The 25,361-nt window shown below is 31.4% G+C and overlaps 1 protein-coding gene across 2 annotated transcripts in view; it reads right to left on the bottom strand.

Annotated features, from left to right (window-relative positions):
* Positions 1 to 2,492: 2,492 nt before the first annotated feature.
* Positions 2,493 to 25,361, bottom strand: part of TBC1D32 (TBC1 domain family member 32) — a 171,621-nt gene continuing 148,752 nt past the window's right edge. The window contains exons 32-34 of one of the 2 annotated variants that reach the window (XM_074309986.1): positions 24,174 to 24,314; positions 16,387 to 16,575; positions 2,493 to 3,330 (exon numbers count right to left, since the gene is read on the bottom strand). In XM_074309986.1, coding sequence (XP_074166087.1) covers positions 3,211 to 3,330; positions 16,387 to 16,575; positions 24,174 to 24,314 — 450 coding nt within the window. In that variant the 3' untranslated portion in view covers positions 2,493 to 3,210. Of the gene's footprint in view, positions 3,331 to 16,386; positions 16,576 to 24,173; positions 24,315 to 25,361 lie in introns of those variants that run through there. The other variant, XR_012489220.1, reaches the window with a different exon arrangement.

Here is a 25,361-nt window from a genome sequence, read left to right as displayed (position 1 = left end):
AATAAAACTTTTATCAGAGAAACTTTTGCAAAGATTTCCAACCAATTGTTTAACCACTTTTAATCTTAGATTTGTTTGTGCAAAACCCAATTGCATATAAAAGAATGTATCATTTTATCTTTTTATGGTCTTTTCTATTTCTTATTTGGTTTTGAATATTTCTCCATTCATATATATATTAGCATATATTAGCAATCTATGAAACTGGAGGGGGAATAACTCAGCAATTCCCATAGAAAAACTCAAAGGTTGATTTGTGTACTACATTAGAATATGGAAGCTTGTGGTGGGGAGGTTGCTGCATGAGAGCCTTATGGATGTGTTTTACACTGTTAATTTATAAAGGTGTTTCTTTGTTGGCCTATCTTGTCTCATGTCTTTAATTATGTTCCTTGACTTCTAATGAATAATCTTTTTTTTTTTTTTTCTTCAATTAATGGGACCTGAAGAAAATATCTGATCTTTTATTTTTTGGTTATATGACCTCACCTTTTTAAAAAATATATGTATATTTGTTTCTATCCTTTATGTCATTTTCTTATTAGATGTCTCACATAAAAATCATATTTAGCACATAGTCAGAGTACTCTTAAATATATGAAAAAGAACATACTATATTTAACTTTATATAACTAGCAGTGTAATTGTTTTTAAAATATAGAATTTAATTGCTTTCACTATTGGCAATATATTTCCCTGTTTGTTAGTATCTATCCTGTCTAGTTTGGTCTAATTAGCTAAACATTTATATGGACAGATTGGTAGGAATCAGGTTGGGATGGGAAGACCTATTGAAAGTAGGTCTTTTTCCTTTCTTTTTTTCCTTTCTTTCTATTAATATAAAATCAAACATCTGAAATACTCCATACTTAGACACTCTTTTAAGTATACACAGAAGATATCCCAGCAGGTACCCATTCCCTGACTGATTTCATTACATAAATAATTATCAATATGAAGTGATTGAGAGTAATTAAAGTTGTAAATGTTACGAAAAAATTCACCAATGATTAAATGTCATATCATAAAATATGGTTTATTATCATTGAATCATAAATAAGTATTGTATCAAATGCTCCATGCCAAAAAGAAAAAGGAAAATAAAAAGAAATATACACTGGCTTGCTATAGGAGTTGTGGTTGTTTATTCAAGCATTTCAGTCATGTCTGACTCTGTCTGACCCCATTTGAGTTTATTTTCTTTTTTTGTTTGTTTGTTTTTTGGCAAAGATAATGGAGTGGTTTGCCATTTTACAGAAGAGGAAACTGAAGCAAATAGATTTTAAGTGATTTGCCCAGGGTCACACCCAGTAAATGTTTGAACTCATATTTAAAACTTGGTTCCTCCAGACTTCAGGGCCAATACTTTATCCACTTCACCACCTACCTGTCCCCTCAGGGACAAGCCTTAAATAATCAAAAGAAAAAGAAAAGGTATATCAAAAGGTGGGTAACATTCATTTTTTCTCCAAAAGAAATTGATAAATTTAAATAACTCATAGCTGCCACATGAGCTAGAATACTTTTTAACTGCCTTCCACTAACCAAATCACTAGGCAGTTATTCACTTACTTCTTCAATGAGAATTAAAGTTAGTCTCCTGGCTCTAGCTGAAGTCAGCTTTCTGAAAGTGCAATTCTTGTGTATTACATCCTACCTCAGTTTCCAATCAAAAGCAGCAATGAACATTCTAAAGTTAATTTATTGTTTCTTCTTTTTCCATTTTATATTTCCAATTACTGTGGAGCTGCTTTTAAAAAGAAATAAAGGGCTGCAAGTTTCTTAGGACCAACAACAATAATTCAGGAATAGAATGGGAAGAAAGGGAACTATAAACTTACTTTACACGATCTGTGGAATAGGTTTTGAAAATTAAATTTGAAAGTTAGACAAAGCTATGTGTTTTAGGTCATCTGGAGGACTCCCTAGCTAAATTCATATGAGCCATGAATAAAATGTGCAGGATGTCAAGTTAACTTGTTCTACTTTCTTTGATAGACTTTATTACTGCCTTGTAAAAAGAACATTCCTGTTATGGTCATATTTTCATTTACATCAGGAATCCTGATTTTGGTAGTCTGATGTTCAATAGTTCACAGGACTGAATATTATACAAGATTGTTCTTCATGCAAGTTCTTTCTTATATTAAAAAAAAAAAAGAAAAATGGTTTGTTGTAAACCATTTTTTTGGTCAAATGGTTAAAAAAGATAGATGAAAGCGTCTGTAGCAAAACTGAACATGTTTAATTTGAAAATAAGATCTTAATATTAGACTTATATTTTTAAATAGAAGGTTCTATTGAAAATAATGGTTATTTAATGTGTACTTTTATTTTATACTCTAAAGAGTCTTCCTAAATAAGAAATGTGACAGTTATGTTACATGAAAATAAATTAGAACAAGTTTTGAGCCATACTTGTTCAGGCAAATTTTTCTTAAGGATAGACTTCCATTCAAATAAAAGAAGAAAAAATAATGTGGTCACTTAAATTAATTTTGAAATCAATTCTTTAATTTCCTACTTAAAATGCAACTCAAATCAGATCAATCTCTAAAGAAAACATATTAAAGAATAATAATAAAATGATCACCAGGATAGAACAACCAATTTAACTTTGAAGAAGGATAGAGAATTTCAAATGAAAATCTATACATGGATGTAAGTATCACATACCAACTTTGGGAAAATAATGAGGTAATGAGATAATAAGATGCTCCTGTTCTCTGTTCCTCCACATGTAGAGATCAGACTCTTCTGCAATGAGTCATGAATACAAAAAAACTATCTTGTTTCTATAGACATATACAGACTAACAAGATTATTATTTTCAGTGTTGCTTTTTATTATCAAACTTACTAGAAATATTTCAGTTATATGGCAAAGACCAGATTGGAATAAGGTAGCATAGTTTGGGATTTACTATCAGAAAACACAAATAAAGACCACAAGTAAGCTAAGGCTGGCATTAAAGCAATCTACTTGCAATTTACCACCCTAGAAAAGCAACCCAGAAAAAATGAATTAATTTCAAGTCATCAATTGAGATAATGCCTTCTTGAAAATACCATTATATTCAAAAAATCCTCATTATCGATTTTATAATATGTGCACTCACAAAACAAGAATTTTTATGGATGCCAGTATAAAACAATCAGTAGCCTTTTAACAACAACTAAAAAATGAAATTGAAATGTTAGTTCTCTGAAGTTATGTGCTTTGCAGTCGAATACGCTTCATGTCTTGCAGGAGCAAGGGTCTATAGTTCTGCTCCAAGTTTTCCATGTATTCAAAATAGTCACTCACCCGGAATCCATGAAGTGCTTCCTCCTGTCCAAACAACAAAAGGGAAATTCACTGATTTTGAAAAATAAATTCAACCCCAAATTAAGGGAATTTTGAAGTGTCCCTGCATTTTAAATTCAATCTACTTTTTCTTTTTCTTTCTCTCTCTCTCTCTCTCTCTCTCTCTCTCTCACTCACTAGGAGATCTCTTATTTTTTTTGTATGAAGAAAAAAACAGGAGTATCCCTCCATCAGGGCAGCATTTTTTAAAAATAAAAAATAATTGGGTTTTTTTCTATACCAAGGAAATCTCCCATGAAAATATCTCTTAAAAAATTTTACAAAATTCTACAAAAACAGCATTCATTAGACAACAATACAAATTTGTCTCGAACCGATTCTGAAGACCAACTGCTTAAAGATAATATTATTTATCTCCTCAGAATTACAAAGATATTGGCTCTATAAATATCAAGTATAGCTCTTGGAAATACAAAAGGAAATAATTTAATTATGTCTCAAAGCAAAATATTAGCATAAAATTTCTGATAGACACATACATGGTATTACTTTGCTGAAGTTTTTATAATTAATATTACCCTCACTTCATACACCTCCCAATATATACACAGTACCCTATCTTCAAGAAGCAGAAAGTTTTACAGGAGACTAAATTATATTTTTGTGAATCTTTAATTTCCTTGACATGGATGTTCCTTCTAGTGGTCAAAATTATAAACTATTCACATCTTTTTATGCTATATATAGTTTGTCCATGTCCTCTTCCCCCCATCCCCTCATAAATCCTCTTCCGTAGGTTCATTCGATGAGTTAGATAGAGCCTTCTCCTTATCTATCCTGAAATCCTGTAAATGTCAAGATTGTCTTACCAGTGATCCTTGCTTTTACCACTTAATTATCCTATCTGCTTTTATACATCTTTCTGATGCCATCCTATGCCACAATTGCACAATTCTCTGTAGGAATATGTTGCACCCTACTTACAATCACAACACAATTTCACAACCACCACAAGAAATGAAAAGAATAGAATCTATGGTTGGTTAATCTCTAAGCATTTATTGTGTGTCTACTAAGGGCCAGGCACTGCAAAATTCTGGAGATGCAAAGAAAACTAATGAGATACAACATGCAAACAACTATATACAAAAATAAAGCTGTGTATGTATCTGTATATATATATATATATATATATATATATATATATATATATATATATATATATATATATATATATATATATATATATATATATATATAAATAATCAGTAAAAGGAACTACTATTAAAGAGATTTAGAAAAGGTTTCATGAAGAAGATGAGATTTTAGCTGGGACCTGAAGGAAATCAGGAATTGGAGATGGAGAGGGAAAGCATTCTAGGTATGGAGGGCAGCAAGAGAAAATACCTGGAATCAAGAGATAAAATATCTAGTTAAATTACCTGTGTCAGTAAATAGCATATACAGTAGGGAACGAAACCTAAGATCACTGAAAATGTGGGAGAGAGAACAGGTTTTTAAGGGCTTTGAACACCAAAGGATATTGTATTTGATCCTGGAGATGGTAAGAGGTTCAATGGAATTTATTGAGTGTGTTGGGGGCTAGGCAGTGACATGGTTGGATCTGGGCTTTAGGAAAATCAGGTTGGCAGCTGAATAGTGGATTCACTGTAGTGAAGAAAGATTTGTGGCAGGTAGACCAACCACCTCTTTTCAAGAAGCTTATACAGTTGTGGAAGGAAGACATATACAAACTAGACTAAGACAAAATTAATTCTCCCTTCTTAGTCCTATCGAGAAAATGTTTATTAATTTTATTATTCTTTCAAAATAACCAGAAATTTCTTTCACATAATTATAAACTATTTCTATGATTTGGGGATTTCATTAATAAGTATGTACTTGGTACTGTGTTCTTTGTGCTTACTAAAATGATTATTTTTATTACTATTACTTTATGGCCTATAAAGGATGTGTTTATGTACATATAAAAATATGTACATACACATATATTATACAAATATGAACAAATATACAAAATTGTATATATGTTGATATTCAATTCTATATATATATATTTTTTTTACTTTTTGTTAGGTTTTTCCAAAACTGATAGTTTGACATTAAAATTTTTCTGCCATTATTTGCATAGCTTCCTATATCTTATAAAGTATTTTCATTTTTCTTTTTTTCAATTTATGTGAAAGGGCATTTGAAAATTTTAATCTTGATAGTGATATTAGTTTGTTTCTATAACTCCATTTTGCACTTTGTAATTTACTTATCTTTTTTTAATGTTGTGAATTTTTATTTTTGCTGTGCTCTTTAGAATGACTATCAGTCCTGTTTTTAAAGACTTTTTGGATGATAATTTTTTTCATTCATTCAATTTTATTCTGTGTGCATCTCTGACTTTTGGTTGTTTCTTATAAGCCACATATTGTGGAGTTCTGTTTCCCTATTCAATGTCAATTTTATGCTTCATTGGATTTTTTAAGTTATAAGATTTGTATTTTGCCCCATTTTTCTCTTTTATCCTCCAAATTAAAATTTTCTTCTCTCTTCTTTTGTAAAGACAGTAATTTGTCTTCACTTATCTTAGCTTAATCTAATTTAAGACAATCTTATTCCCACTGGCTCTCTTCTCCCTAACTCTCAAGTACTACCTTCTCATTTTTCACTATTTTCCTTATTTTTATTATTAAATTCATTAATTCCCTTTTCTTTCTTTAATCTAGTTACCTAATTCTTCAACTCACTTTTCTCAACTAAATAATCAAATTCCTCTTCCTCTTTCTACTCCTTTCTTTATATTGGCATGATATTAGCTCTAATTTAATTCTCTGCCTTCCCCCAAAAGAATCTTTCCCTTATTTTATTTTCCTTCCTTTTAATTGCTCTAGATTTTCTATTCTTTGATTCATGGTTCATTCCTTTTGTTGGTGTAAGCATTTCCTAAGGTACCTATTTTGATTTATCTTTTCTAAAAAAAAGTTTATGTCACAGACTTGTGTCTAGCTCTATCTCTCTTTTCTATTGTGTTTCATTCTTAAAATTCTAATTCCTGCATATGATAGAATATAGAAGTACTTCTCCACTGTAGGAATTTTTTCAGTTCCTGATTGCCCTCTTTCTCATAAAAACATTATTTGCCTATTTGCCTTTAAATCTCACTCCAGCTTAAAACTTTCCTACTTTTCTATCAGTGTCTCATCGAAGCAAATTCTCTCATCAGGGTGAATAGTTTCTCTAAGTGTCAAATATCTGAAGATTATACCCCCTGATACACTATTAAATATCTCTCTTCCCCCATGAGAATATTCATCAGTAGCATCCTCTCTCAGTACTGAAATTATTTCCCTTTTCCTCTTGCTTCAAGCCTTTCTTTTTACCTTTCTATAGATTCTTTTTTTCTTGAGAAACTAGGAGAAAAAGGGGTTCCTTTTCTGGTTAATCTCTGACATGATTATAGTACATATTCTTTTCTATTATATTCCTTTCCATCCCCCTCTTATGGGCTCTCCCATTCTTCAATTTAATTCCTCCCTTCCTTCTTCTTGCCCCTACCAATATAGGCATATACACAATATACATTAATTCACCTGTGGGTAGGGTCTTTATGGGTAGGGAGCTTTTAGTCCATGTTTTAGGTCTATCTTTCCTCCACTATCACTTCTATTTTGTGTTCCACTTTTACCTCTCTTTCTGCATCTGAGATTTCTCCTGGCTAGATGGCTCCATTCAGTCAAGTAGCATTCTTTTTCCAAGCTACTTGGAATGGAAAGTGCCATTCCATTTATCCAGATCAGTAGGTTCTTCCCCTCCAATCACTCAATTTCATTTTATGTGTTGTCCTCTACCATTAAATTGCAAACTTCTTGAGGGCAAGAAGTGTCTTCTCAATTTTTAGCAATGCTGGACACATATTAAGCTTTTAATAAATACTCACAGACAGATCTTTGCCTCATTTATTTTTAAAAAATAAAATAAATAACGATTGTTAATCTGTCATAGTTGTTGTTAACCCCATAAGCATCTTTTCCTTTTTTTCCTCTGGGGTAATTTTATTTCATGACCAGTGCCTTCCTTGGTTTCTGTATTTGTTTACCATTTTTGTGGGGGTCTGCAGTATTTGCAAAGCAATTCACTTCAGTTCTGCTTTTTATTGTAGGAATGCTTTAAATGCCCCCTTTGATTTAACATCTATATTTTTCATTAATAATTGAGCTCAGATTTGCCAGGCATTTCTCCATGGGTTATATTTTAAGTTCCTTTGCTTTTCAAAACATACCCTACTTCCTCTTGTGTCTTCTAGAAATTGTAGAATAATCTTGAGTTATTCAAATGTCTTTTAGTTTACATTTAAAGGCTTTTCTTCTAGTGATTTGCAAAATTTGTTATTTATCTTTGCAATTGTTAAATTTTAGAATTTAGAGCAATTGAGTATGCAGCATGTTCCTCTTTGAATCCCCTAGGTAATCTATGAATTCTTTTGATTGACATTTCATTTTATTCTTTTGGGTTCAGAAGGTTTGGGATGTTTTTATTTCTTATCATGTGCTTCTGGGAGATACATAATTTCCAAGGTGTCGCTATGCATCCTTTTTTCCCTCTGAATTAATATCTTATTTGAATGGATTGTTTTCTTTTTAACATTATTGCTTTTTGTTTCTCTACTTCCAGATTGTCTTTTACTTCTGTGTATTTGCATTCCCAATCAGTTATTTTTTTCTTGTTTCTTTGATGAAGTTTGCCATTGAAGATTTGAGTTTTCCTGTTTTGCCAATTATTTCTGCAGAGCAGCTATGAATTTTGCTCCTATGATTATTAAAATATTAATTATTAAAATATCTCTATTAATATTATGCCGGAGAAACTGAGGCAAGATAGAGATTAGAGAGTTTTTTTTAATATTTTATTAATTGGAGAGTTTAATTGACTGGACAGGACTCTCGTCTCAAAGTATCCAGTAATGAATGGGGGAAAAAAAAAAAGCAATGTGAATAAGTAGAGGATGAAGAGAGGTTAGTACAGAAAGAATACCTATAAACATAGTTTCCACTAGAACTAAGATTATTTCTAAATGAGATCAGCCTATCCAAAGAATTGTTTTTAAAGCAGTGACTACTTTTAAAAAAGTTAATATTCAATACAGAAAACAGTTTCCTCAGTCTGATCTGCATTTTTTCACCCTGTCAACATCTACTTATAATAGAAGCTGGAGATTAAGAAAATTCTTGACAATTTGCTGATTGGTTGGAAATTAATCTTTCTATCAATAATTATAATCTGATTTTGCCATAATATGCGGGCTTTGGTTGGAACATTTTAATTAAGCTCTTCAAGTTTTCAAAATATGAAATTTTTTTGGTGAGAGAATAATTTTTTTTCTTAACCAAGAATACATCACTATTTTTCTTTTCTTTTTCTTTTACAAAGTTGATAAGGAAATACTTCAATGGTTAGTGTTTTGAGCTTTGCTTTTTGTTTTATCAATTCTAGGACCCGAGGGCTCTTTCCTTATATTTCTGAGTCAGGTATCCATGTAATGATCTCATCTGCTACAATATAAGTTAAAGTGATTTTATGATACTATTGATGTTTTCATGGCATTAGATTTAAATAAGTGCCACATAATTTACAATATTTAAAGAGATTAAGATCTAATATTCACATATAGAATTGACAGTATTGATATCCTAGGGCAATGGAAAACAATTAAGGTGGAATTGATATTATTGATATCCTATAGCATGGAAATAGATAAGGTGAATGAAGCATGTTATATATGAAACCTCTAAAACATAGCTTTCATTTTTAAATAGGATTAAAATAAGAAAACAATGCCTTATAATTTCACTTTAGAACCAATCTGATGCTTTTTTTTTCATATCTTCAACATCTTGAAGTGTACTGTAGCAGCAGCTCTCAATCTAACAGATATAAAAATAATAACTTATATTATATGGGTTACAAAGTGCTCTTCTTTTAAATGTAAATACTATCTGATGATAATGATAATTTTGGAGCTCAAAAAATACATTATAAGAAAAACTTCCATGGCAATGGGAATTATGTGATAATAATAACCAAATGTAAATATATGATCTAAATAAAGATGGCCACAGAAGTTTATCATGCAATATTGCAGTGGCCTGTAATTTTATCTATATAGGCTTTCCCCTTTCACTAATATAAGTTTGGAAATGTAATTAGAAATGAGAGAATAGAGATTCAGGAAAAATAACTACACCTCATGTAACATCCAATTTGAAATCTCCAAATGGTTAATAATGTATAATTGGAACACAGGAGAGAGAGTAGAACTGAGAATCATCTGTATAGAAATGATAATTTAATTCATAGAGAAGATGAGATCACCAAGGAAAATAAAGTGGGAGAAGAGGACTCATGAAAGACATATAGAAGTTATTGGCAGTTACACTTGTACAATAAGCATATAAATTCACATGAAAAAGAGTGTGGGCTTAAATGTCAGGATGACTAATGAAAATAGAGAAATAATCATTTAGAGAAAGGAGAGCACAGTATAAGCTAGAACAGTCAGGACAGGAAGTAGAATTTGTATAGTCTTTGAAGAAAGGGGAAGGGGAACATTCCTGGCTGGAGAAACTGCAAAATAATGATATGAAGGGAATATAGGCATATAGAGAATATAGATGGTAGTGAGGAAATCGTCACGTTACTGATATAGAGTTGGAAATGACTTTAAAACAATAGAGCCCAACTTTCCACTATTTGTTGCAATATCTCTGCAAGGAGATGATTACATCCAATAATTACAGAATTCCAGAGTTGTGGAACTTAGTACCTAATAACAAACAAATTCTATTTTTAATATCTAATTGTTATAAAGTTCTGTTAAAATATGTCTCTAACTTCCATCAATTAGTTCTAATTGAGATTTCTGGTTCTATGCAGAATTCCTTTTCTAAAATTCTATCTTTTAAATATCTGAAGAAACATAATGTTTTCTTTCTTTAAATATTTCCTTATTTAAGCTAAATATACTAAATTACCTCAACTATTTCTCAGACAGCAGGGTTTCAATTCTCCTCAGCAGCTTGGTAATTAGCTTCCGGATAGAATTTAAGTGGTAAGTATTTTTAACAAATTTCATTGTTCAGTTAGCTTTCAGTCATGTCCAACTCTCTGTGACGCCATTAGGGATTTTCTTAAAGATATTGGAGTGACTCCCATTTCCTTCTCCAGCTCATTTTTACAGATTAGGAAACTAAGGCAAATATGAGTAAGTGACTTGCCCAGAATCAAACAACTATCTGAGGCCAGATTTGAACTCAGGAAGATTAGTGCTCCTGATCTCCAGACACCAGCCTTCCACTCACTGCATCACCTAGCTGCCCTTATTCTTAAGAAATACCATTCTTAAAAAATAAAACATGATATGCCAGATGTATTCTAACTAGTAAAATGCAGAGCATATCTATCTCCCATATTCTGGATGTATTTCTTTAATGCATTCAGTGATAACATACTCAATTTCTTGGCAGTCAAATATTCTTTTGTTTCATAATGAGTTTATAGCCTTTGGGAATATGTAAACATTCCTGGGGATAAGTCACTTCTAGAATGCATATGCAGAAAGAGAGATGAATAGAATATGAAAGAATCCAAATTATCTGATTAAAAGTGAAACAAACCTTGGCCTAGTACTTTAATGGAAACTCAACCAGGGCCATAATTATTCACAGGAAAATTATCTTTACAGAGGATGAAAACTCCTATTGAGGGGCATTCAGAAAACAAAGAAGGGGTTCTTGACTCTTATTCAAGAACCAATCTCTTAAAAAATTTGTTGTTTAGTACCTTGTGAACTTAAAGTTCATGAAGTGGAAGGAAACGTTTATCCATAGGTCAACAGCAGATACTGAGATCCAGGTGCTATCTCAGTTGAAGAAAAAGTCAAATAGCAAAAAGAGCCAAACAGCAAAGTTCTCAGGTTTTTGAGCAAATAAATCTGAAAATTATGTGATCTTCAAGTAACCTGGTCCTATATTCAAGGAGTCACTGACATAAAAATAAGAACTGCTTTACAATTTGTAAAATGAATCCTTCACACCATCTTTGAGAAAACATCACATATTTCAAAATTGAAGATTGAAAATGGATTCAAAGATAATTTTCTTTTCTGATTCTGACAATTGCCTTCTTTTATCTGTCCTCCCTTTCAACAACCCATCTTCCTTTCTTTTATTTCCCTTCTCCTCTTACTTTTTTACTAAGTAAACAGATTCCTATATCCAAATGAGTATATATGTATGCTTACGTGCTTATGTGCGTGTGTGCACATGCACTATGCGTATGCATGTATCCGTGCACACACAGATACTTACTTCCTTGAGTCAATTTAGATGACAGTTTGGTTCATGCATTGTCTGCCCCTGTCCTCAAACTCCCCCATTTTACTCTACACTGTAAAAAGTTGTTCCTTGTCCACCTCCATCATGTGAGATAAAATTTTTCCCCATTCTTTCTCTCCCTTTCACTTTCTCCCATGGCATCTTTCCTCCTCACTGTTTTTTTTCTTTTTTTTACTATCATAGCAACATATTCAACTCATTCATCCTTCTCATTGCCTCAACAATGATAAAGTTCTTAGAAGTTATATGCATTATCTTGCCATATAGTAATGTAAACATTTTAACCTTATTGAGTCCGTTATGATTTCTCAAGTCCTGCATTTCAAAATCATATTTTCAATTCAGCACTGGTCTCTTTATCAGGAATGCTTGAAAGTTCTCTATATTATTAGAAATATATTTTTCCCCTTGAAGAATTACACTATTTTGCTAGGTAGATTATTCTTGTGTAATATTCTTCTCTAAAATGTAATGTTCTCTGGGAGCAGGTTTCGTGGGGGAGCTTCTGGGAACAGCCTTCATTTCAGTTCAGTGTAATCACCCCAAATGCAGCCAGGAGTTAAAAGTCCAAATCCTTTATTTTCTCCTTTGAAATCTTATCTCTTTCACTTGGGGCTTGGCTAGTTTTCTGGAGGCCTTCTGGATCTTGGTTTCAGTGTTCTCCACAGGACAGCCTGCCACCACTTCTCTGTCTTGCTCAGTTCTGCCTGACTCCCTTCTCTGGCTAGTGAATCCCCTGGACTGAATCCTGGTTGAGGCTCCTAGCTTATATATGCTCTCTTAAAGGAGTGAATCTTGTAGAACTCTAAAAAGTTCTAAGTACATTAGTGAACTAGAGAACTATTAAGAACCATGCTAAATTAGATAACTGACTTAGCTCCTTATAAGAATCCCAATATTTTTGGTTATAAATCTACCTCCTTTGTCTTCCAGATTATCTTATTCAAAACTCTGTTCCTTTAACATGGTAACTGCTAAATCTTGATCATCTTGACTATGACTCCACAATATCTGAATGGTTTCTTTTTGACTGACTGTAATATTTACATCTTTTTAAAAATTTATTTGTTTTTGAGGTTTTTAACCTGTAATCCGGAAATTTTGCTGTAATATTTCTGGAAATCATTATTTTTCTTTCAGGTGTTAATCAATGGATTCTTTCAATTTGTATTACCCTATGGTTCTAGAATACTAGGGCAATTTTCTTTGAAAATCTCTTGAAATATGATGTTTAGGGTTTTTTTTTTTTTAAACATGGCTTTTTGGTAGTTCAATAATTTTCAAATTTTCTCTCAATCTATTTTCTAGTTCATTTGTTTTTTTAATAAAATATTCCACATCTATTTTTTTCCACTCTTTTGACTTTTTTCATTATTTCTTGATTATTATTATATTCCAATATAATATTTAAGGAATTATTTTCTTCAGTGAGTTTTTATATCTTCTTTTTTATTTTGTCAATTCCATTTTTTTGAGACATAGTTTTCTTAGTTTTTTGTTGTTGTTTACCAAGTTTTTAACTGTATTTTCTTCATTTTCTTCTTTTGGTCTTATTTCTTTACCCAGTTCTTCTAATACCAAATTAGAATAATTTGATTTTTTTTTTTTTTTTTTTTTGCATTCGGACTTAAGGGACTTATTTAAGGTCACACAACTAGTGTCAAGTGTCAAAGGCCAAATTTGAACTCAGGTTCTCCTGTCTCTAGGGTCAGTGCTCTATGCACTGTGCCACCTAGCTATGCCTCTTATTTTATTCTGAAAATAAGCTTTTGGCTCTTCCAGTAATTCTTGTTGGGATTGTCCACTTCATGTTGTTTTGATTTGACATTATTCTCTTCAGAGTGTATATCTTGATCTTCCCTGTTTTCATAGTAGCTTTTTATGGTATGTTCTCATTTTTGTTATTTGCTCATTTTCCAGCCTATTTATTAACTTTGAAATTTATGATAAAGTTGGATTTTGTTCTCTATGTGGGCATGTAGGAAGAAAGAGGGAGAAAATGCATTGTCCTAAGCTTCGAGCTTTTTTTTTTTTTTTTTGGCACTATTTTCACAGTTAGTTCTAGAAGTCTGAGAGTTTTTGGTACTTCAAAAATTGTTTGATTTGGTGAGAAATATGTTTACTGCTTTTCTGGTCTGCTCTCTGGTTCTTAACCAGGTTTTTAAGAAGTCCTGATCCTTTGGGATTTCAATTGGCATTGCTCCTCAGAGTTACTACTCCTTTGGGATTGCAAGCAGCACTGTTCCTCAGATATTGTGATCTCTTCTAATTCAAAGTAATATGGATTCTGAGATCGCTATTCCCTCTTGATAAAAAGTGCTCCTCTCTGCCCTTGAATTGTTGTGATAAATAAGTAGGTATAGGCAGAGGAGTTACCAAACAGCAGCTGGTCCTGAATCCAGTGTTAGCACAGGGTCTCACCATCTCTTTCTAACCATTTGCCAGGTCCCATGACTCTCTGACTTGAAAACTCTCCAAAACTGCAGTTGCTTCTATCACCACCACTTAGTCCCATCTCTGGAGTTGCACCTATGTATTCTCTTGATCAATCTTCACCCCCATATCACCTATTTTTCCTTCTGTCTTCTTTCCTTGGACTACAAGAATACTCACATTGATCTTTTGTTGGTTCTGCCATTCCAGAATTTGAAGTGTTATTTTAAAGTTGTTTGGAGAAGAATGTTGCAAGAATCTGTATTCTGCAATTCTGTCTCCATCCCTATTTAACAGTCTCTAATAATAGTATTAGCCAAAGTGAAAAAGTGTTTGACAAATTTATTAAAAATAAACACATTCCTCTGGTCTTGAATATAGGGCCTAGAATAATGGTTTTTAACTTGTCCACTGTGGATAGATTTCATGGGTTCCCTGAACCTGGATATAATAAAATATTTCCATTAGCTTTTGGTAGCCTTTGACAATGTATGAATTTCATTTTATAAATTTAATAACATTTTGAAAAAGGATCTATTGGATTTACAAGACTGCCAAAGGCATTTATTACACAAGAATGATTAAGTAAAGGAAAGGAAGATATTTTCTTGTTATTTATTTCAAATTTGTATATGGCTACATTAGTAGCAAGTCACTAACTAGACTGGTATATCTCCCTCAGTAGCAGATTTCTTTGTATTCTTTTGGTGTCTATGCATTCTTCCTTCTTATTCTGGGAAGCATGGAACATTGCTTATTCTTCAGAAGGTACTGTGTGTGAAATATTTTTATTCTTATTATGCAATTCTACACTTGTAATTTTCCCCCCTTTTTATGTCATATGTGTTCTTAATGGCACTGTCTTTACTGCCTCTTTTTTTTCTTCATTTCAAAACATAAAATAATATTTTTTGACAAAAATGTATCATGAATACTATTCATATTTGTCAAATATGATTACATTGGTGAAATGAATAAAATGGTAAAAATGAAAGAAGCTGAGAGGGATAAGAAGGGCCAGTGAGAAAGAAAAAAACATTTTCTTGGGATAGCAGAGAAAGAAGTAGAAGACAGTAAGGGGAACTATAAGAAGTTTAAGATAATGAAGATATATCTCCAGATGAGGGAAAATGACAAAACTAGGAAAGAAAGTAAAATACAAAGAACAATCTTTGATCTTTTACCCATAAAAAAGGAAAGAAGTAGCGAGAGAAAAAATTCCCTACTTTTTAATGCTGGACATAAGGTGGGGGTGTAGGCTTAAAACTATCTGAAAATAATCTTAGGGGAGTGGTAGTAGATTATAGTTGTCAATAAATAAATATAGAGATATTTATAATTCAAGAAATGATCAAATTTATTTGAATGTATTATTTAAAAAGGCAAGATATTTGCCTTCTGGTAGTTAGAAGAGTACTTAAGAGATCATTTAACTTGCCTTCTCACCCGCCTCCTCCTTTTTTTTTTTTTAACAAGTGAGAAAACTGAAATAGATCATAGGAACTTGCTCAATATCACACCAATAGTTAATGTCAGATTATTTTAATTTGTCTTCCTATTCCATATTCAGTGACCTCATCAGCATGAAATGTTACTCAAATAAAATTCCTCGAAACTAAATTGTTATTTTGTTCTTGTCATGTGCTTAATTTTTAATGTTTCTAAGTGAAATTAACTCTCACAATTAATTATACAAGATGAAAAAGCACAAAAATATGTTAATGAAAAACTTTTTCAGACTGAATATTAGTATTGTATGCTTAAAGGAGACTTAATAGCTTTCAAATTTAGTATCTTTTAAATGATTTTCTTTCGAATACCTGGACTGTCATGTATTCTACCATCATTCTTTATCAAACAGAAAGTAACTAAAAGATGTAATAATACCAATTTCAAATTTTACAGAAATTCTTTTTAATAGCAACAAAATAACAAAATGAGGTAGGAGTTAAGTCTACCCACTTTTGATAACATTATTGCATATATTAAATATAAGGATATAGACATATGTATTCTTTCCCAACAAATTTTTGTATATATATATGTGTATATATATATATATATATATATATATAGATAGATAGATAGATAGATAGATAGATAGATAGATATAGATATACACACATACACACACACACACATAAACAAACGCATGTAGATAAAGAAAAGATGACTTGGTATAAAAACACTCCACTTAAAGGATATTACAAATTTATCTGTTGCCATTGAAATTAAAAATACTTACTTTAAGAAATACTTGTAAATCCTGAGATTGGGTATGCTTTAGAATATCATGTTGTAAATGTTTTAATATAGATATACATATGTATATCTGATAATCGGGACCAAGAAAGATACAAATGGCAATGTAATGACAGATCTCAATCCAATCCAAATAATTCCAGAAACACTGAGTTATCCATTGCTGACAAATCTAAAGACAACAAAGAAAAAATTCAATTTGTTAGAAATCTTCCAAAAGTTTTAACTTTTTAAGAAATAAATTTTATTGATAGCTTTGTTTTTATTATCATCTATGTTTGCATCTGTATCCCTCTACCTAACTGCCCAAAGAGACAAACATCATGAATGATGAAGACTAAATGGAGTAAGAGAAAAAAAAAGTTATCAAACATAATGTCAAAAAGCCTGACATTAAATTCAAAATTCCACAACCGTAGTCCTAAAAGGATGAAGATACTTTTAGATAGATTTTTGGGACCAAACTTGTTTTGTTCAGATATCCTTATAATTTCATAGCATTAGTGGTATTGTCCCTCAGTTTTTTACTACTTCAATCCATTCCTTTATACTTTTACTTAATCACAGATTTAAGTATGTCACCTCCTTACTCAGTAACTCTATGGCTTCTAGAATATGGCTTCTTATACTTTGCAACTGAGTCAAAAGATCTTCTCACATAAGACATTTTATTTCTGTTGTTTGTGCCTCTGCACTGGTCCTTCCCTATAACAGGTATGCACTACCTCCTTATCTTTGCTTCACAGGATGTCTTACTTCCTTCAAGATGCAACTCAAGTACCTTTTACATGAAGCCTCTCCGGATTTTCTCAAGTCCTAATGTCCTCCCTTTCAAAACACTTTTTATTTAAATATTTTATAATTATTTTCTTCTTGTTTATTTTGAATGTATGTATGTATATATATATATATATATTTACATATATATGGACAGTACACATATATAATACAGTGTCTTGTCTATATATATATATATTCACATAAGTATATATGTATAGCACCAAGCATAGTACCTGATCATAGTGAAGATTTTAAAAAATCTTTTGTATTTGATTATTGTTCTTTCCATTTATATTGTTGCAATCACTGTAAATATCATCTTCCTGGTTCTTTTATTTTACATTAGTTCATATAAATCTTATATGTTCATGTAAGTCATATAAGCCAGTTCCCAGTTAATACATCTCTACTTTGTTATCTTTTGTCTAAATCACGTACCCATTTTAATATTTGGTATGAGATATTACTTTATGCTTAATTTCTGCCTGACTACTTTTCAATTTTCCAGGATTTTTTTTTCAAATAGTTATCTCTTGTCCCCCAAAGCTTGAATTTCTGCTTATTTGTTTTTACATATATATTTTTTTTCTTGAGGATTTTTATTGGGGGCTAGATCTATGTTTTCTTTCAAAATATGACTTTTATGTTGTGAAATGTTTTGCATAATTTCACATGTGGTTTCTTAATGAGAGTTGGGAATGGGGATTAGGGAGAGAATCTTGAAATCAAAATTTTTAAAAAATTGTAAAAAAATGTTTTAAATGTAATTGGGGAAATATTAAATAAATGTAAATTTTAAAATATTCCTATGCAAAAAAAAAAGAATTTAGGTTATGCTAATAAGTGCAAATATAGTCAATATTAATACTAATTTATTGTCTATGCTAACTTTTAGAAAAATATAATTTCCCTGAATATATCTTCTAATTAAGTCTACTTTTGTGTTTGCTTTGTCTAAGATCTGTCTTTTTTATTTCAGTTGAAGTACTAGATTCTGCCCCAACCCTTTATTTTAACTCAGTAGATACTGCTGTGATTGAAATTAAGGTAAACTGAGGTAAAAGTCAAGAACATGTTCAATTTATTGATAAGGTTAGCGATTACCAAAAAAACAAAAAAAGGTATCTCAGCTCCCAATCAAGCCAAAATGCCACAAACTGCAAGTTTATTAGATTTCACATAGTTTCAAAGCATCACATCACATCACATCAGAAATGGAAAATAATACAATTAATTAAAAAGTCTGAAATAATACAAATCAAGAAAAACTGATGGAAAAATGTGATTGGAAGGAAGTCTGGAAGGTAAATTTAGCTAAAATCCCTCCTATCCTGCTTAATTGTTGATCTCATCTATGTTATTCAAGAATTATGGTATATAAATAACATATTTCCTTTAACTATATAAGTTTAGTGTTATAAAAAGATAATAGATTTCCTTTAATTAAAAATGATTTGTAAGACTGTGGAACTTTGAAATTTAACTTAAAGAAGCTGAACTTCTGAATTTAACACAAAGGGGAAAAAATATGATTTGGGCAATTGTATAATATGTACATGGAAAAGCAAAACAGAATAAATGATTTAGTGAAGTAAATAAATTTTATATTCACAATATCTTACTATTTCATATATGCTTCTTACAAATAACATTTTTGGATTCTAGTTGCTAATCCACTTTGTTCTTCCATTTTATGAGTCAGTTCATACCATTTACATCCACAGTTGTGATTGTTAATTGGGTATTTCACTCCATCCAATTCTCTTATACATATCCTTCTCTTTTTGATCTTGTTGCCTCTCCAAGAGTGTTTAGCTTCCAACCACTGACTTTCTTAATCTACCTTATTCCTCTTATTACTTATTACCCCCAACTTTTCCATTACCCCTTCCCCTCTTATTTTCCTGTTGGGTAAAGTGTTGCCTGTTCTTCCCCTCTCCTCCACATTCTTCTGTAGAAGGCAGGAACTCTGAAAAGGTATATTTAAGACTCAGTATGATTGATTTAATCCTACAACAAGATATTAACTCAGTGGAATTGATGAGCTAATTGGTTCCCTGGTGATATGATTGGCTTATACTCAGTATGATGAATTGATTTAATTGTAATAGAGTATTTAAGAGGTCAGAATCAGACCTAAGTCGGGAGCAGAGACTGAGATGTGCAGACTGCTCACTAGATGGCTGACTGGGATGGGAGCAGAGACTGAGATGTACAGACTGCTGACTGGCTGATTGACTGAGACTGCTGACACAAACTGGGAGACTAAAAGAGACAAAGACTTTGGACTTTATCCCTGACTATTCTCGTAGTGATTTATTCTGCTGAGACCAAGGCTGGTCCAAAGGCCCTCCAGAAAACTAGTCAGAACATTACATTCTTCCTTGATATAAATTAAATCTTTTTGCATTTCTTTTATATGAAATTTTTTCCATTCTTTTCCCTTTCACCTTTTCTGAATACATCTGCTTTTTTCACTCTTCCTTTTTTTTTTTGAGATCATACAACATAAAATCATACTTAGACTCCTTGTAACATTTTAATCATGATAAAATTCTGAAGGATTATATATCATCTCTCCATATAGGAGTGTAAAAACAATTTATTTAGTCCCTTATGGTTTCTGACTTCTGTTTACCTTTTCATGTGTTTTCAAAATTTTATGCTTGAACTTCAAATTTTATGTTCAGCTCATGTCTTTTCTTCAGAAATGCTTGAAAGTCCTATTTCATTATTTTTTTCCCCTTCTATAGAAGTATAGACTGACTAATAATTCTTGGTGTTAATCACACCCCCATTGCCTTACGGAATCACATTCCAAGTCCTCCTATTCTTTTAGATTACAACTGCCAAATTTTGTGTGATTCTGACTGGCATCATGGTATTTGAAATATTTCTTTTTTAATTTTTATAGTATAATTTTCTCTCTGATTTGGGGATACTGTTATTTTGGCTATAATGTTCAAGGGAGGTTTCTTTCATTTTGGTATTTCTTTTAGTAGGAGACTTGTAGAGTCTTTCAATTTCTAATTTACTCTCTAGTTCTATGATATCTGGGTTATTTTCCTTTATAACTTCTTGAAAAATATGTATGCATATTTACATATATATATGTATGTATATTCCTGGAAGTCTTATAGCAGCTTTCTTTCAGCAAAGTAATTATCATGAGAATAGTAGCCAGGTGTTAAAGTCCAAAAGTCTTTGTCTCCTTCAGTAGGTGCTCAGCTAGCTTTCTCTTGGCCTTCAGAAGGGACTTGGATTCAGTAGAGAAAATGCAGGAAGACAGCTACCACGGGTGGTGTAAAATGGGATGAATGAATCTGGCTCTGACCCTGGCTGAGTTTGTCCCAGCTTATATGCTCTATACTGAGTATAAACCAATCATTTTATCAATAGGGAACCATTATTTGTTGTAAGATTAAATCAATCATACTGAACTATTAATCACCATGCTAAACTAAATAACCATTGTCTTTATCAATTCCACTGACTTAACACCTTGTAAGAATCCTTGTTTTAAAGTACAGAATTCTGGCCTGTTTTAGATTACAATTATATATAAATAATACATACACCCATATTCCATTATATTTCCTGTATAATTTCTTTAAATTTCTTTTATTGTTGTTTCAGGTACTTTAGTACCAGATTTTTAAATCATCTCTCCTGAATGGATTTTCTAAGTCAGTTGTTTTTCCTATGAGATATTTCACATTTTCTTCTATTTTTCAATCTCTGAATTTATTTTATCATTTCCTGATGTCTCATGAAATCATTGGTTTCCATTTGGCCAATTTTAACTTTTAGGGAGTTGTTTTCTTCAGCATTTTATTTATTTATTTATTTTTGTTATAACTTTTTATTGACAGAACATATGCTTGGGTAATTTTTTACAACATTATTGCTTGGACTCACTTCTGTTCCAACTTTTCCTTTCCTTCCCTCCACCCCCTCCCCTAGGTGGCAAGCAGTCTTATACATGCTAATTATGTTATAGTATATCTTAGATACAGTATATGTGTGTAGAATCGAACAGTTCTCTTGTTGCACAGAGAGAACTGGATTCAGAAGGGAAAAATAACCTGGGAAGAAAAACAAAAGTGCAAATAGTTCACACTCTTTTCCCAGTGTTCCTTTTCCGGATGTGGTTGATTCTGTCTACTTTGATCAATTGGAACTGAAGTAGACCTTCTTTGTCGAAGATATCCACTTTTATCAGAATACATCCTCATACAGTGTCAGTGTTGAAGTGTATAATGATCTACTAGTTCTGCTCGTTTCACTCAGCATCAGTTGATGTAAGTCTCTCCAGGCCTTTCTGTAATCATCCTGCTGGTCATCTCTTACAGAACAATAATATTCCATAATATTCATATACCACAATTTATTCAATTATTCTCCAATTGATGGCATCCACTCAATTTCCAGTTTCTGGCCACTACAAAGGGGGCTGCCACAAACATTTTTGCACACGGGAGTCGATCCCTTTCCCTTCTTTAAGATCTCTTTAGGATATAAGCCCAGTAGTAACACTGCTGGATCAAAGGGTATGCATAGTTTGATAACTTTTTGGGCATAATTCCAGATTGCTCTCCAGAATGGCTGGATTCTTTCACAACTCCACCAGCAATGTATCAGTGTCCCAGTTTTCCCGCATCCCCTCCAACACTCATCATTATTTGTTCCTGTCATCTTAGCCAATGTAACAGTTATGTAGTGGTATCTCAGAGTTGCCTTAATTTGCATTTCTCTGATCAATAGTGATTTGGAACACTCTTTCATATGAGTGGAAATAGTTTCAATTTCATCCTCTGAAAATTATTATTCTTTTACCATTTACCAATTGGAGAATGGCCTGATTTCTTATAAATTAGAGTCAATTTTCTATATATATTGGAAATGAGGCCTTTATCAGAAAATTTAACTACTAAAAATGTTTTCCCAGTTTCTTATTTCCCTTCTAATTTTGTTTGCATTAGTTTTATTTGTAATTTTTAATTTGATGTAATAAAATTTTTCTATTTTGTGATCAATAATGATCTCTAGTTCTCCTTTGGACACAAATTCCTTCCTTCTCCACAAATCTGAGAGGTAAACTACCCTACGTTCCTCTAATTTATTTAGGATCTCGTTCTTTATGCCTAAATCATGGACCCATTTTGATCTTATCTTGGTATGTGGTGTTAAGTGTGGGTCTATGCCTAATTTCTGCCATACTAATTTCCAGTTTTCCCAGCAGTTTTTGTCAAATAGTGAATTCTTATCCCAAAAGTTAGGATCTCTGGGTTTGTCAAACACTAGATTTCTATAGTTATTGACTATTTTGTCTTGTGAACCTAACCTATTCCATTGATGAACTAATCTATTTCTTAGACGATACCAAATGGTTTTGGTGACTGCTGCTTTATAATATAGTTTTAGATCAGGTACAGCTAGGCCACCTTCATTTAATTTTTTTTTAATTAATTCCCTTGAAATTCTTAACCTTTTGTTCTTCCATATGAATTTTGTTGTTATTTTTTTCGAGGTCATTAAAAGTTTTTTTGGGAGTCTGATTGGGATGGCACTAAATAAATAGATTAGTTTAGGGAGTATTGTCATCTTTATTATATTTGCTTGGCCTATCCAAGAGCACTTAATATTTTTCTAATTATTTAAGTCTGACTTTATTTGTGTGGAAAGTGTTTTATAGTTTTGCTCATATAATTCCTGACTTTCCTTTGGTAGAGAGATTCCCAAATACTTTATGCTATCGACAATTATTTTGAATGGGATTTCTCTTTGTATCTCTTGCTGTTGGATACATATATAAGAATATATAAAGTAAATACATAATATTTAGGGAGGAAGGAAGAGTACTAGCAAGAGGAAAGATTTTTAAGGAAAGTAGTGGGTGAGCTGAGTTTTGAAAGAAGTAAGGAATTCTATGAAAGGGATGCTTTACAAACAAAGGGAAAAATGTAAAGGCATGGAGATGACAGAATACTGTATTTGAGAAACAGAGAAAGTCAGTTTGGATAGAACACAAGAGTAAAGGAAGAAGAGTAATATATAATGAGATTACAAAGAAAGATTGTGATCAGGATGTGAAGAAATTTAAAAGCCTAACATAAGTTTAATTTATCACAGAGGAAATAGATATTCAGTGGATTTTATTGAACAGAAGAGTGCCATGGTCAGTTTTGAACTTAAGGGGGAAAAATTCTTTAGTAGCTGTGAAGGGAAGATAATTGGGCAAAGGAACAATTTGAGGCAGGGAGATCAGTGGTAATTCAATGCAATAATTCAGTTAAGTGAAAACAATCTTAACCAATATTTGTACTGTATGAGTAGAGAAGAGGCATTGAATATAAAAGATGTTGTGGGAGTAGAAATGGCAAAACTCAGCAATTGATTAGATGTGGGAAGCAAAAGAGTGAAAAATTGAGAACATCAAAATTTAAAAAATTCAAGTGAAGATACAGGAGACTTGCTATGTAGAAAGGTAGTATAAGATTTAACTGTTAACACTAGTTTTTGCTATTTATTTACTCAGGAACACAGTAGGCTGATCTCTAAAGGCCACAAAATGAGATGAAACCAGGTATATACAAAAATGAATGCAAAGTTACTTCTACCTTCCAAGCATCAACACCCTCCCAATATACTTAAGAAACCATAACAGATAAGGAAACTGAGGCAGAGAGAGGATGTGTGATTAGTCTAATTTAAGCCAACAACTGTTATTAAGAGAGCAAAGATAAGAAAGCACATATTTTTTTAAGTCCTAGTGATCTTTCCAGAGTACTTTCCTCAAATTGTAACAGTCTCAGAATCAGTAAGTCTTTAATTAAAATTGTAAGGACTTCTACCAGTCAATTAGTTGAAAATTCTGTATTATATTACTGACAAAAATAATTCTATACATTACTAACATTTTGAGAATTTGAATTTTTAAAGTTTCCTTGATTTATCAGTTAAACAATGTAAAACTCTGGGAATGTTTACCTGTGATGGGGTGAATCCAGACATGTGGAAAGCTGAAAAGACAAGTGGAACCTCAGTCTTCAGTAACATTTCAATATAATGAGCACCACAAAAATATATGGGATGTATGCCAGACTCTGAGATATCACTAGGTAGGTATTTCTGAGTAAAAAAGAGAAACTGAGAATTAGTAAAAATGTTGGCTAAATCCAACATATATATATATATATATATATATATATATATATATATATATATATATATATATATATATATATATATACACACACACACACTTATTTATGTCCTATTACATTATTCCTTAAATTGTTGCTTTGCAACTAATGTGGTAGTACAAAAAGGAAATATAATAATAAAGTATTATAATTATGAACTTTAGTGTAAATTAAAATTAAGAATACTAGGCAACAGAGAAAAAATGGAATTGGGGAATATAAAAACTCTTCAAATACACAAGAAACAAATATATTGGCCAACTTTAGCTTCCTATAATAGCATAATTTTATGCTGAATTAAAAACAATCACCTGCAATATAAGAAGTCCAGAAAAATGAATAAGATCAGTCTTGTTAACCATATTTTCTGAAAAGGATGCCCTTGCTGCTAACTGAATTTTAAAAGACAAGATAATAATATTTCTAAAAATTTTTTTTATCTCATCAACTATCAAGTTCTCTTACTATAAAGGCGATCTATCCTATATATCTATATTATCTGCACTATTTAGCATAGGAAATATGTAAGTTGAAAACTAAAATAATTCACACTTTAAAGGTTAAAGATATTTTACCATAGGCCAAATATGATTTTGACTTTATTATTCAATAAATATTTTGGATTATTTCAAAGTATGAAGAGATAAAAGTATATGACAACACATAAATGGAAATTTCAATCTTATCTACGATGATATTTGTTAGGATTGTATTCATAAAGTACATTCATAAAACAATAGTAGATAGTGATAAAAATTCATAAAAAATGCAATGTATTATTTTTTCATCCCCTTAAATAAAAAAGATTAATTAAAATATAGTACAGTTTCATTTCAATGAATTTCAATCATTTAATTTAACAGTGTTTTACAGAATTCTAATTATTTTAAAAACAGAAATATATATAGATTAATTCTATTAACCAGAAGATTTGACTAATAAGAACTAATAAAGTTATATAAAGGAATGAGTA

This window comes from Sminthopsis crassicaudata, chromosome 4 (genome assembly GCF_048593235.1).
Source record: "Sminthopsis crassicaudata isolate SCR6 chromosome 4, ASM4859323v1, whole genome shotgun sequence".
Taxonomy (NCBI): Eukaryota; Metazoa; Chordata; class Mammalia; order Dasyuromorphia; family Dasyuridae; genus Sminthopsis; species Sminthopsis crassicaudata.
The sequence above is the reverse complement of the archived record's forward strand: the minus strand, read 5'-3'. Positions and strand labels throughout refer to the sequence as shown.